Source organism: Diabrotica undecimpunctata, chromosome 4, assembly GCF_040954645.1.
Source record: "Diabrotica undecimpunctata isolate CICGRU chromosome 4, icDiaUnde3, whole genome shotgun sequence".
NCBI lineage: Eukaryota > Metazoa > Arthropoda > Insecta > Coleoptera > Chrysomelidae > Diabrotica > Diabrotica undecimpunctata.
The window spans coordinates 69,336,529-69,350,860 of NC_092806.1; the positions used below are offsets into that span (position 1 = coordinate 69,336,529).

The following is a 14,332-nucleotide window of genomic DNA, read 5'->3' on the forward strand; positions in this document are numbered from 1 at the left end:
GTGTTCATGTCGGAATATTCTTGTTGATAATGTTCTACAAATTCTTTTCTTAAGACTTCTCTGTACTCATCTCCCTTCTGTCGTATTTTAGTTTGATCTATCTCATTACAATAATTATGTGGCCTGTTTCTACTGGTTTTCGTCTGTTTAATAAGAATCCTTGCTCTCAAAAGGCGATGATCGCTGCCAGTTGTAAATCGATTAAGACCAGTTATATCTTCAAAAATGTCTTTGTTCCCACACAAAAAGTAATCGATCTCGTTTTTTGTCTTTTTATCGGGAGATATCCACGTCCATTTTCGGTTTTCTGGTTTCTTGAAGTGTGTATTCATGGCATATAAATTTTGTTGTTCTAAGAAGTTATATAATTTTTCTCCTCTTTCATTTTGTGTGCCATAACCATGCATCCCTATTTTGGTTTCAGTATTTTCTTCTTTTTTACCTAATTTTGCGTTGAAATCTCCCATAATGATGCTATATTTTGTATCATTTTCTTCTAATGCAGTTATCAAATCTTCGTAGAACATTTCAACTGCCTCTTCCTGATGTGTTGTTGTGGGAGCATACACTTGTATAACCTTGATCTTGGTGTTATTATCTAGGTCTATTATAATATAAGCTACTCTATCAGAAACACTTATATATGTAGAAATGTATGGTGTGAGATACTTTTTGACAAGTAATCCTACTCCACCATATGTTTCGTCTATTTTCTCTGTATAATGTAAGCGATTTCCAGAGTTTAAATGGATGCATTGTTCGCCTCTTCTTTTCACTTCTGACAGTCCTACAATATCCCACTTTATCTTGGATAGTTCTTCTTCTAATTCGTAGACCTTTTCATCTTTAGCCATAGATTGGCTGTTGTATGTGGCTAGTAGTAACTGTTTTTGTTTGTTCGTATCTATTTTGGCGCGTTTTGTTGAGCTTGTGCCTCCCCCAGAATCCGTGAGGCTGACCGGTTTTTCGGTGTGGGATTCTGAGCTGCTAGCTCTACCCACCTGGGGTATCGTCCCATTTTGTTTCAAGTTCAACATGTTGTGTTTTGAGGGGTATAATGGCATTAAAACACCACGCTTGGCGGACGGGTTGGTGAGTGTTCGCAGTATCACAGCCGGTTAAATCAGTATTTGATTTTCGCCTGCGACTTTGTGGTACCGCACCTGTCAGGAATTATATTCCTTAGCCACGGGCCACTAATGCCACAGCTGCTGACCTGTGTCATGTCCTCCGTTGATCCGCGGGTACTTATTTGGCGAAGCCTTATTCATACCTGTCCTGCATATCTACATTGGGACGCGCCGTGTCGGGGTTGAGGACTTCCCCGCCCAGTCTGTCTTGCACAAAGTACTGAAGGACCCCTACTCAGTTCAGCGTCCCTCCTCTACAGAAGCTAAGACCGGCACGGAACAGTGGGACCAATCGACGGAAATTAAGATAAGGATCGAGAAGGCAAGATCAGCTTTCGTCAAAATGAAAAAAATCTTTAACAGCCACGATATAAAGTTGGAAATAAAAGTTCGTTTACTACAATGCTCCGTATTCTCCGTTCTTTTATATGGCCTGGAATCATGGACCTTAACTGACGCATCACTGAAAAGACTCTAAGCATTTGAGATGTGGTGCTATAGACGCATGTTGAGGATTTTCTGGATAGACAGAGTTACCAACGAAGAAGTACTACATAGAATGGGTAAAGAGCGCGAACTAGTCGTAACCATAAAACGTCGCAAACTAGAATACCTGGGCCATATAATGCGCAATGAACAACGATATGACCTACTTCGGACCATACTTCAAGGTAAAGTGCATGGGAAAAAAGGTCAAGGACGAAGAAGAATATCTTGGCTGCATAACCTGCGAAAATGGGTTTAACTTAACCACTACCGGACTTTTCATGGAGCAGCCAACAAAGTCAGAATAGCCATGTTAGTGTCCAAACGGATTCCGATAGGGTAAAGCAATATCATAGAAAACTTATATATTGGAAGCAATCGTACCAGTCGATGGGAGATTAACCAACAAATATTACATTAAAAAAGGGTCAGATAGGAATCCATTATATCACCTCTGTTATTTAATATCTATTCGAATATAATTGGGAGTGAAAATCAGTGGTGAACTGATTAATAATCTTATATACGCAGACCATACTGTTATCTTATGCGATAGTCTCCAGGGCATTGCGTAAACACGACAGGAAGAGAAATGGGTCTAAAAATGTTTCCCTACAGATATAATAACAAAACATTGAGAGAGTTACTCACTTTAAATATTTATAATGCTACATTACAGACCAACTAGATCTAAGTAGAGAGATCAAGTGTAGAATTAAAGTAGCTCGTACAACGTTTCGAAAAATATAATTATTTTTTTCTCACCACAACATAAAATTACGTCAAAGAATGGTCAAATGCTATATTTGGTCAGCGTTGTTACATATCATCGAAGGCTGATACGATCAATCGCCTACAGGCGATTAGGATGTCATTTCATAGAAGAATGCCCCGAATACATTAGACAGCGATGCAGATCAACGAAGCTATCTTAAATAGAACAAATACCGCTCGTAACTTATTAGAAAGTATTATAATTAGAAATATTTCATTCCTAGGGCATGTTATTCGAGAAGACCGGTATATAATTCTTCAGCTTGTCATTAAAGGTAAAATCAAGTTTCGTATGAATTGAAAGGAAGATGACATGGCTCAAAACATTCGCGATTTCATAGGAATACGCAGTGCCGAACAAACAATTCGGTTAGCCGAGGACCATGGGGAAACACCGAAAGAAGAAGATACCTGCCGCGTGATCTTATTGTTAATTTTTGTTAAGAATAAAAGTCAATATGAACTTATTTTAAAGTAAAATTCTGGCTTGTACCCAATAAAATAGTAAATTTTATTAAGGCGCCACAAAAAAATAGCTTCACAACAATATGACTTTGTAGCTATTTTCTTGTGGCATTTTATAGTATTACTATTTAAATAGGAATAAGCCACAATTTTGAGAACGATTTCCGAAGTGAAAATTGAAACGTCAATAAACTTATTTTAACCTTTAATTGTGGCTTATTCCCATTTAAATGGTAATATGACTTTCTTTTATGTTCCAGCTCATTTTTTAGTACCCCGATTAAACCTTCTTTCTAATCTTTTAACAACCATGATTTGAGTTTTTGTGGTCTTATTCGATATCTTGGTTTCGTTTCGCTTCTTACTCAAATATCCAGCATAAGCAAGTTATTTTGTTGGCTTAAAGTCTCATTGACTTATCTTTTACCTTTACTATCACCTTACAGTCCTTAGATTCACGTATATCTTCTTTTCTTGTCAATAAATAATCTATTTGAGAATGATTTTGTAAACTTTTGTATGTGATATCTTGACTTTCTTTGTTTGGGAAAAATATGTTAGCATTATTCCATTGCTCGTTATTACAACTTTTAGTATACCAACACCATTCCTACTATTATTTCGCATTTCTCCACTTTCCTACTCTACTCTTGAAAGCAAACAATGTTTACTCTCCTTTTTTTTTAAACGCATCTATTACCTCCATACTCTTACCGATAAGACTTCCAAAACCAGAATTAGTAGTCAGTTTACTTACGGGGCGTTTTATCTCGAGATACGCCAGAATTTTTGTTGTGTCGGATAATATTTTTTCGTTATTATGGCTAGAAAAGATATTCTATATTTCATGTCTGAATGTCTTTTCGATGTTCGATTTGACTAACATACTACCAATGCAACCAGAGTGCATTACTACCCTACACCTGCCGACATTTTCGCTTAAAGGCCAGGATCCGTACTACAAGGACTGCCCTGTCAGCTATTGTTTTGTTGCCCATATCCCGTCACTAGGAGACACGTACTTTATATTATAGGATACCCGTGATCCTACTCCATACAATATTAAAATAGTATTTCAAACGCTATCATGTTCTTCAACATACAGAATCTAGATAGGCACCCTGAGAAGAAGAATGTCCAACTATTTAGACATAAGACTTAAATTGTTATAGTTAGCTGGTATATAGTTATGTTCGAATAACGCTTATAATTTTTTACTGTTACTTTCTAGATTCGGAACCAATCAATAGCCCACTGCAGGCTTTGTCGAAAAATGTACCGGTTCCAGAATCTTTGATGAGTCCCGATTATCATCCGTCATCGTTAATGGGTACGAAGAACGCTCAAAATATATCACCGCAACCCAATAACGTAGCCAGAGTTCATTCAGCTCAAACTACGCATACTTCTAAATCACCTAAATTTAATAGGGCTATTCCAAATAGAGCCAGAACAGACAATTTAAGAAAAGTTGGTTCTCCTTCTCCAGTAAGGCAAAATAGGATGAATACAAAGACACCGACATCGAAGTAAGATGTTTTTTATTTCCTAAAAAGATAAATGTTTTGTGTTTTTATTCATATGTGTGTAGGGAGGAGCACTACGTGGTAGATTGTAGATAAAGGGGTCGTTTGATCTCTTAAACTTTTCTGCACTGCGACGTGAAAGATCTTTTGTATATACCCTATATTATGTTTCTGTTTTGTTGATAGGCTTTAGCGTCTGCTGTTGAGCCCTTGCTGCAATGACTGCTTAACCCTTTTCTTGGTCGTTGCTGAGCATCATCACGGTTTTTCTCACTACTTTTTAGTATATACTTTTCATTTCGAAAGTGGAGCCTGTAACGGCATCAGTTCCCTACTCTCCGGATGACAGTGGCTGCGATAAGGGCGGCATCTTCCTTGTTTATTTTGTGTATTTCTGGCTCATTCTTGTGCCAGGAGAAACTAGGGAGTGATCGCCTAATACCCGGAGTTAAGCAGTTCTTAGCTTCGACTAGATCGTGGATGACCAACATTTTCAGCAGGTGGCCAAATATTAGAGATGAGATTTGCTAGCGGGCCGTACAATTTTTTTGATTATTCAAACCAAACATAAGATATGACAAAATGAGTATCAAACATATTTATTAGATTAGAGTTGCATACAAAAAATAATAATAAAAAATATGATAAATTTTAGCGAAACGACGTATTTTACTACTCGCAAACAGTTTTGCCAATGCTAAAAATAGCAAAATCATCGACAAACCAAGTTTTTAAAATGCAGGATATTTCTCCGTGTCCAAATATGTTTTATAAAACTCTTTCAAACCAACCTGATTAATTTTCTCCTTTAACTAGGTATCACAGCACATTTCACAATGTTTCATCTGTAAAATCCCTGGCAATGAATTGACGTCTACGGAGTGTTAACGTGTTGCAAATGCAGCAAAAAGCACACGAATCTTTTTAAAACCTTGAAATCGGTTTTCAAATTCCGAGCTTTCTTTAATATGTTTTCCAATGTCGTCGACACGCCTATTATTTTAGGAGTTTCAGAATGGAGCTAAAAGGGTTTATTGCTCTATGATTGCTGGAGTCGGGTTTTTTGCCTGTCTTAGACAGTGTGATCATAATACCGGTTCTCCATTCCTCCTAATCTTATGTATTTATTAAATATAATTGTTAACTGTTTTTTGACCATAAAATATAAAGATAGATAAAATAAACTAAATGTAAAAATTAAAAATCAAAAAAAACTACCAGGAATTTGAACATGGATTTAGAGGCGGACAATGCAGGCTCGCGATTGAATGAAGGCTATTGGTAGCTGCCTGACTGACCTATCCTATGACTAATCCTAGTACAGGATTCGGTTTTCGTAGTTGCGGTGATAATTCCAGAAGTACTTTAAAACGCCCTCTCGTCGCCGAGTCTACGCCGAATGCCTACCTCCTAAAACTCCTCAACTTTGTCATTCACCGCTCCGGTATCGGAATTGCCAGGCCATTGGTAGCTGCTACATTTTGATGTTAAAGTAGTGAATTGAAAACGATCCAGATCAATGTATTTTTGGCTTAAATTATGGTAGGCCTGTGTTGGCCAGAAATTGTTAAAATTGGCCAGGAGAATTCACTTAAAACGAAAATAAGGGAATAATTGGCAAGTTAAAAGTTATAAAAGCCTTCGGTTATAAATACAAAAAGGAATGGATAATTGAGGATGAAGAGAAAATATGCGGTAACGTATGAGAAGTTAGATTGAACGTTTTAACGTTATAGTTGGAATATTAATAGAATCATGATAGCGAAGAATATTGAAATCATTTCTGTATTTGGTTATTTGTTATTAGGTTTTTATGTTTGTTAATATTTTTGTTCAGATTTTTATTTTTTAAATGATTTTTAGTAAGACAGAGTCCAATAAGAAAGCATCAATCCTTGTGAACAGATCGGCCAGTAGTGACGAGGAATCAGAAATTTGCGATTCTAAGTTACAGACAATTCAAATGAAAGCAGAAGAACGGAGGTTGCAAAAAGAAGAAGTAAATAGTAATTGCAGTAGTGAAGATAAGGTGGAACAAGCGGCCGTGTGTATTCAGCGGATATGGAGAGGATACTACACTAGAAACAAAAATAAGGAAGTTCAAGAAATGTTTAAGGAATTGCAGAATCAGAGGGCTAATCAGTATATTCAGTAAGTTGTTTTACGTATCAAGTATATTAAAAACTACAAGAATCACCGGTGATTTACAACTGGGTTAAATTAATTTTAGAAAACTAGCTACTGATATGGAAACTACCAAAGCAGCGTTGGAAAGTGAACGTAAAATCCAAATGTTACAGACAGAAGCTATTAGTGCTTTGTGGAAGAAAATATCGAACTTGCAACCTACAGCAGATGGCGAGGGAACATCTAATGTAAATCTCAACATGACAAATTTATCGTTAAATAATTCAGAGGTGGTGAAAGAATTAGCACAAACATGTACGATGTTACAATCGCAGGTAAGTTTAATTAACAGCTGTTATTTGTATAAATTAGAATTAAATTAACAGTTTAATTATTTGTAATTATTTTAACTGAATAATGTACACGATGACTAAGTTTAGATAAGACAACGCATAGACAGAGCAAAGTCAGCTTTAACTTTTCTTCTTATTTAAGTGCCGTGTCCTCCAACAACATTGGCAAGATATTCGAATATCTTTACTTTTTTCTCAGCGGACCTAAATAGTGTCGTTCTGCTGACCCTATACCGTTGGCGGAGATTGTACTTCGTCGTCGAGTAGCATGTTTCCTTTCTATTTTCCCCTGAACAATTACATGAAGTAGTTCATATTTCGGATTTCTCATCACGTGGGTAAAGTACTCCAATGTTCTTCTTTTAATGGTAACCTCTAATAAGTAATCCAGCTTCTCTCAGTCTTCAAAAGACTTCTTGTAGGCGATTTAAATGATCTTGGAGTATCTTCTATATTACCACGATATCTAAGTACGCGAATGCGAACTCTATATCGGGAGATATTACTTTATCCAGTAGGCGTTGGAACATTGCTTCAGCTGAGTGCAGGCCAAATGGAGTAGTTCAAAATTGAAAGTGACTGTTTACGGGTACGTTAAATGCTTGTTATTGGGCGGTTTGTCTCTTCCAGAAGTATTTGGAAATAACCTTGTTTTAAATCGAGGGTTGAAATAAAATTTGCCTCTTTTAGTCTATCCAGAAGTTCCGATATTATGGGTAATGGATATGCGTCCTTACCTGATAACTCGTTGACTTTTCGAAAGTCGATACAAGATCTGCACGAGTTGTCTTTTTTTCTAACTAGTACAATCAGTGAACTCCTACCTTAGTTAGTTAGATAGTTCCTTCTTTTAACATCTTGTCCACTTCTTGGTTCATGATTTGTAACATTGCGGGGTTGTGCTGTCTATACGGCTGCTTGATGGGGTCGCATCTCTTTTTCAACTTTATCTCATGTTTTATTAAGTTGATGGGTTCTGTTACTTTCTCGAATTCCCTTAGTTCTTTTCTTAACAATCTTTCTAACTCTGTACTTTTGGTAATGCCCTTCAAAGTGTTACAGGTTTCTTCTAGAATGTGTATGTTTTGTAGTCATATCTCAATCGAACATATAATTTTTGTTAAGAAATTTGACTCCGAGTATAGCATTCGGGCATTATTATGAGTGTTTCTCAGGTCTGTAAATTATCTTGTCTGTAAAATATATAATTTCTTATTTAGTTCCTTCGATGAACCGTTCGCAAGTTTTAGAGAGTCCTTGTATGCCTATGCAATTTTGTCTCAGGCATAATTTTTAATAGTTCGTGTATCAATTAGCGTTTTATATGTTTTATACCTATTGTTAATGATGCAAAAAGTCGAAAGTCGTTGTTTGCTGATTGTGTAACGGTGAGAACGAATGGAATCTTGTTCCACAGACTAGGACGACTCCTTATTTCTTCAGTCTGTTATTCGTTTGCCTGCCGCCTGATACAGCAGTCGCAGCTGTAAACTTCGTCTTTGTCGCAACGTGAACCGAATTTTCTCTATGGGTTTTTGCAATTTTTACGCATATGATCTGGCATCTTGCATATAAATCACGTGCCTTTGGCATCGTATTCTCTTGGGGTTGTACATTCATGGTGTGTTCAAAGATTTTGATTTGCTCGGATATTTTCGTCTTCTATGGTTTCATGTTTATGGGCTAAGTCTTGTAATTCAGTTAAAAAAAGTCTCGGCTGCTAATATAAAGCATATATTCCTGTAGCATATTCCTATATATTCGTTCCAGTTCTTGATTTTTGGAAAAATGCTTCTCGCCTAATTAATGTTTGAATGTCTGTTTTGAACTGACTCGTTTTGCCTTTACTTTATATTTCTGATCCTCCAGTTTCAACAATTAATCTCTGGGATAGAAACCTTTCTTAAAATCGTCTGAAGTGAAGTCTGTGAAATCGGTGAAGTCTGTCCACGATTTCCAATTTTTGCTGTTTTTTCGGTACCAAAGCATCGCATGGTCTCCAACGCTCTTATAGAAGATCTTGTTTATCGATCTCGTAGGCTAGGTTTAATTCGTGTATCCTTTCTATAAAGTTTATTGCGTTCGAATGTTTTTATAAGGAAGTACGAGTTCCACTTCCGTACTTGGTTTAATAACTCTGCTTGCAACATTTGTCTCGGTATTGTTAGGTCTTGTAATTGTGTTATGATAATTGACATTTCTTGCGGCATTTTTATTTTTGTATCAGAATCAGTAAAACTAAGGTTTAATTAAAATAAAAATATATTTTAAACAAATAAAAAACAAAATGAGATTATATCCGAGATAATAGGTACAGAATTTGAATGTAAATCCCATTTTATCGGCTCGATGATCCACTGTTTAATACCTGCAAAAAATAAAATATGATTAATGTCATAAAATTGAAATCACAAATACGGTGTGTTAGTACACACACGTTAAAAAAAAGGAAGGACAGGTTAGAGGTGGACGGATCGATCAACACTCGGTCCGGCAAGGAGAAGGAAGTAACTAATCAACACTTAGACACGAAACCTTTTCATCTTTAATACTTGCTATGGCGTTATCAAGTTCTTCCTTGGTGATATCCGTGCCGTCTCATGCAGTCATGTTATCTGAGGTACCCTTGTTGCCTACAAAAAAATTCTATTACGATACCACAAGAAAATAACTTTAGAATAAGATTTTCCTGATATTTTTATAGAATCTACAAAGATCCATTAATTTTAAGGTGTCGTCGGTTTTCCAGCCTTTGTGTGTGGTCTTATCTCTTTTAACTATTCTCCACAACGGACTTTTGATCTGTCTCCACGTATCTTCAATTCTTTTTTCAGTTATTATTTTCTTAATGCTTGTTCAATCTTGAATTTAATTCTACTTGTACTTCAGTTTTTTTTTTACTGTTGGGTCAGTTAGTATTTTTGTATCCATATATTGTATTTTTTAAGGCGTTGTGTACTTTTTCAGTTTAGTTGTCCTGTCGAATATGAGTTACTCGAAAATATATTAACGTTTTAGGTTTTCGCGTTCGGTATTTTGTAAGTTTTCGGGATTTATAGGCCGTAGTCTTGAATTATTTGAAGCATAGCTTTGATGCAATGAATCGCGCAAAGATTTGAAAAAATAAAAACAAAACAGATAGACCCCAAGCTAACGAGTAGCAAACGTAGTCCCATGCGTGTTTTTTAATAAAATAAACTAAAATAAAATAAATCGAATTTTTGCATGTGTTATTTAATTTTGTAGATTCAACAGTTACAGACATCAATGCAAGATATCGTGAAAGTTATGACAGCTTTTAGTCAGACTGCAGGTATAAATCAACAGCTAAAAGATGGTATTGCTACTCAAACGGAAATCATTGCTGTTCATACACCACAGGTATTTAAATAATTTCATTTAACCTTTAGGTTGCACGTCATTCAAGATTTACGACGTCAGAACCCCACAGCGTTGCCAAAACATCAGAATAGTTAGTAAGTGTGGAATTTTTAAAATGTCAACTATTTGTCGAGATATTATATTAACAGTAAATACACTTAGTTTTAAGACTACTGCAACACACTAAAATACATAAGAAAACATTTTAATACAAAATTATATATTCTAAATTTTAAACTTACCCTTTTTAAGGCTTTAATAGTAAAAAAGTCCCGCCATTATTTCTTGTTCAAAATAATCTATCTTATATGAAAGCTTATCAGCTTTCTACAGACTATTTATTTGTTTTGGCATAGCACAATCACAATACACAACAATAATCAGTTTTTAAAGCTATTAATCTAAATCCTACAGGGTAAAGTATTCGGAAAACGAGGAATTGGGAGAAGGAGAATATCATGGTTGAAGAACCGGAGGAAATGGTTCTCCACAACAACAACGAATCTATTTAAAGCATCAGTCAATAAAATAATTATAGCCAGAATGATTGCCAATATTCGGAACGAATAGGCACTGAAAGAAGAAGAATCTAAATTTAATATGTATTTATAAATACAATTTATTAATATATATATTATATTATGATCAAATTGTGTAATAAATCAAAACATAAACAAAATTCTTACTCTAAAAAAGCGGCAACACTTCAAACAATTTTGCCACATTGTTTGCACTGAATTGCCACTGAACTGTCAATAAAATTCAACTGTCAAAGTATTCCCGTATCAGTTACGTACAATTGTCTAATATATTTAATTAAAATTATTATTTTGTGGAATATTAGACTTACAGACTAAATTTCATAAAATTTATATTATTAATAATAACAAATGTTTTTGGTTATTTAATCAATATAATTCTAAAATTTCTAATATAATGATGATTACATTTTTCTGATTATTACACCATGTTGACGCCTATGAAAGTTCGGGCAGTTCCGTAGGGGTTTCGTATTATTAGCTGTGTTAGGAAAATTTGAACTCTAAAGTTGACGTTCTGGAAATTTTAAATATAAGTGACGTCACTTTATATAAATTGTGACGTGCAAGCATTTTTATATGAAAAATGCTATACACAAATATCTTTAGAAAAGTTTTCTCTAATTTATAAACAAACATTTTTGACCACTATGATTTTGTAATGTTTAAAGTTTATGTTTGTACATTGCTGTAGTAGAGTGAGTAAGTGGTATAGCATTTTATATTATTTAATTTTGAATGCGGGAGAAAAAGCTTCATGGATTCAAATAAATTTTGTCGCCAAGTTATTACGTCACTTCAAAATGCGCGTAGCGCTAGGGTCACCAGAGACTAAATATAAATGACTAATAACAAAAAATTCGTGTAAAAATGCCAACATGGCGAATAAAAACAATTGACTTCCTATAACATGTTATTGCATCCGAGCTATTTTAATTGTTTGGAAGCTTAAAATCACAGTACTTTTGCAAACATATTTTACAATATTTAACGTAAACTTTTTAATCGTTATATAATTTAATTTGATAAAATAAGCCTTTTTCTACAATTTGGTGCTTTCAGAATTCATGTAGACCCAATACTTTACGCAGAATAACGTTGAAGATAAAAGCGTTTCGGGATAAACAATTTTAATTTTGCGATTATTATTTGCGAATATTAAATGAAACTTCTTGAAATTTTTAAAGTTAAATATTTGTGATATTGTCCTTATTCTCATGCGAAATCAAGGTTTTTTTGTGCATTTGTGCAGAAAAGTTTTTAATAATTTTCAAAAAATCCATTTTTGAAGCTATTTTTAAAATAATTGAGGATCCAATTAACAAAAATAACTTTACGAACTCTCATTTTAAAGGATTTTTTATATTTTTTCAGTAAAATTGTGTCACTTTTCCATATAATTTACCGGTCTTCACCATTAGTGAATGGAATGATTTAAAATCAAATAGTGAGCTTATATTGTTTATAAGTAAAAAATGACGTTCATCTTTTGCATATTTTATTTATTACATATTGTTATCACAAAATGTATCAACAACAGTTGTTAGATACCTGTATCAACGAGTGTCATAGGAAAATCGTTAGTTCCGTGGTCTAATTATCTATGGGTGCTCTAACAATTTTTAAAATACAGATATTTTTTTAAAGCTTTAATGAGCATAGATAAGAAATTTGTTGCAAGGATCGAACTAAAAATTAAAAAAAAAGTCTATCCTTTACTAGCATCTATCCATAAACCAATAGGGATTCAGATCCATCGTTAAAAGTTATGTGCGGAAAATTATGAAACAGACAGTTTTGACTTCTGGGTCATAACATACAGTTAATAAAAGAAAAATTTCACAAGAGAATAGCTTCTAAACAATATTAAGAATGCGTATCTGTTTTTAGTTGGATCGAAATATGTATATTTTTTAAATCAATGGATTAGTTTTTTGAGGCCGATGTTTAGTACATCCGAATATGAGGAAAATTACGAAAAAAGTTTTAAAAAATTAGAAAAAACACATTTACTAAATGTTAAACTGTGATATCTGAGTATTGTGTGTTATAAACTATCTTACTTCAAGTTGCAGTATCCAAGTGAGTTAGGAGAATTACTTGAAATCAATTGGACTCTGCCTTCACTGGTTCGAATCGCGTTCATGGTGGAATATTTGTTGTTTTTGTACAGGGTGTCCAGAAACTCTCCTGACAAACGAAGACCAGACATTCCTCAGATAATTTATGACAATTTAACCCAATTCACTTAGTCCGAAAATGCTTCCTAAAGGAGCTAGAGCTCTTTCAAGATGGCGCTTTGTAATTAGTTTTTGTTTAATACCTCCAGAACGCTTCTATTTAGAAAAACGAAAACTGGTACGATTATTTATCCTCCAGAGTTGAATCGATTTCATAAATTGCGAATTTCTAGTACCGATCATAGGCGTCCGTTTTGGGTAGGTCAACGGTTATTTTAACGCATAACTTTTTTGTCTTTGCCTTTTAAGCATACATGATACTAGATTATTAAATTTTTAGGTATTTTAGTACTAAAAGGTATTCTTACTCTAAGTCGATAAGATACACCGTTTTCTAGAAAAATCGATTTGAAAATTTTTCGTTTTTTCGTCATGAAAGTTAAATTAATAGGTGCCTTAATTAATTTATTAAATTATCTTTTGTTTCAATAAGTGCAGTAGACAATTCGTAAAAAAAGTTTGGGTAAAGGAAGAAAATCAAATAAAAAAAAACTTTAATCAAAGGGTTTTAAAAACAAAGTATTTCTTACGATGAAACGAAACTAATACAAAAGAACAAGTATCAAAAGTAGATAGTTACAAAAGATGCTTGATGTTGATGACCATTAGTCTCTATGCATAAATTTGCCCTCCTGCTTAGAGAACGCGGAATTCTTGCAAAAATTCCAAAGTTATTTCTAAATTTGTTACAAGCATCTTGGATCCTTAGCCAGAGTTGTGCACGATTTTGTATCGGAACTGAATAAACACAATAATCGCAAGGAATAAAATCCGGCGACCTTGCTGGCCAAGCAAATTTTTTTTGAATTGAAATTGTAATATTTGAATGCTACAAAGTAACAAACTAAAAGATAAACTTCGCGAACTGAACACAATTTGACAATGAAAAACATAGGTTATACTTCTGTTGGCAGGTCCACAGCCAACTAGTGCAAAAAATATTAATTTAACTTTCATGACAAAAAAACGAACAATTTTCAAATCAATTTTTCTAGAAAACGGGGTATCCTATTGACTTAGAGCAAGAATACCTTTTAGTACTAAAATACCTGAAAATTTAATAATCTAGTATTACGAATGCTTAAAAGGTAAAGACAAAAAGGATATGCGTTAAAATAACCGTTGACCTACCCAAAACGGACACCTATGGTCGGTACTAGAAATTTGCAATTAATGAAATCGATTCAACTCTGGAGGATAAATAATCGTACCAGTTTTCGTTTTTCTAAATGAAGGCGTTCTAGAGGTATTTAACAAAAACTAATTACAAGGCGCCATCTTCAAAGAGCTCTATAATCGTTTTCATCGTTC

The 14,332-nt window shown here is 34.1% G+C and overlaps 2 protein-coding genes across 2 annotated transcripts in view; one reads left to right on the forward strand and one right to left on the reverse strand.

Moving 5' to 3' along the window:
- The window catches only part of Cep97 (centrosomal protein 97kDa), a 63,955-nt gene that overhangs the window by 43,589 nt on the left and 6,034 nt on the right, over window positions 1-14,332 (forward strand). Inside the window, exons 10-13 of the mRNA XM_072529688.1 lie at window positions 4,087-4,384; window positions 6,245-6,532; window positions 6,612-6,843; window positions 10,108-10,242. Of these exons, the coding sequence (XP_072385789.1) occupies window positions 4,087-4,384; window positions 6,245-6,532; window positions 6,612-6,843; window positions 10,108-10,242 (953 nt within the window). The remainder of the gene's footprint in view (window positions 1-4,086; window positions 4,385-6,244; window positions 6,533-6,611; window positions 6,844-10,107; window positions 10,243-14,332) is intronic.
- Hip14 (palmitoyltransferase Hip14) overlaps window positions 9,106-14,332 on the reverse strand; it is a 77,313-nt gene continuing 72,086 nt past the window's right edge. Inside the window, exon 9 of the transcript XR_011950675.1 lies at window positions 9,106-9,229. The gene's annotated coding sequence lies outside the window, so the exon portion shown is untranslated. The remainder of the gene's footprint in view (window positions 9,230-14,332) is intronic.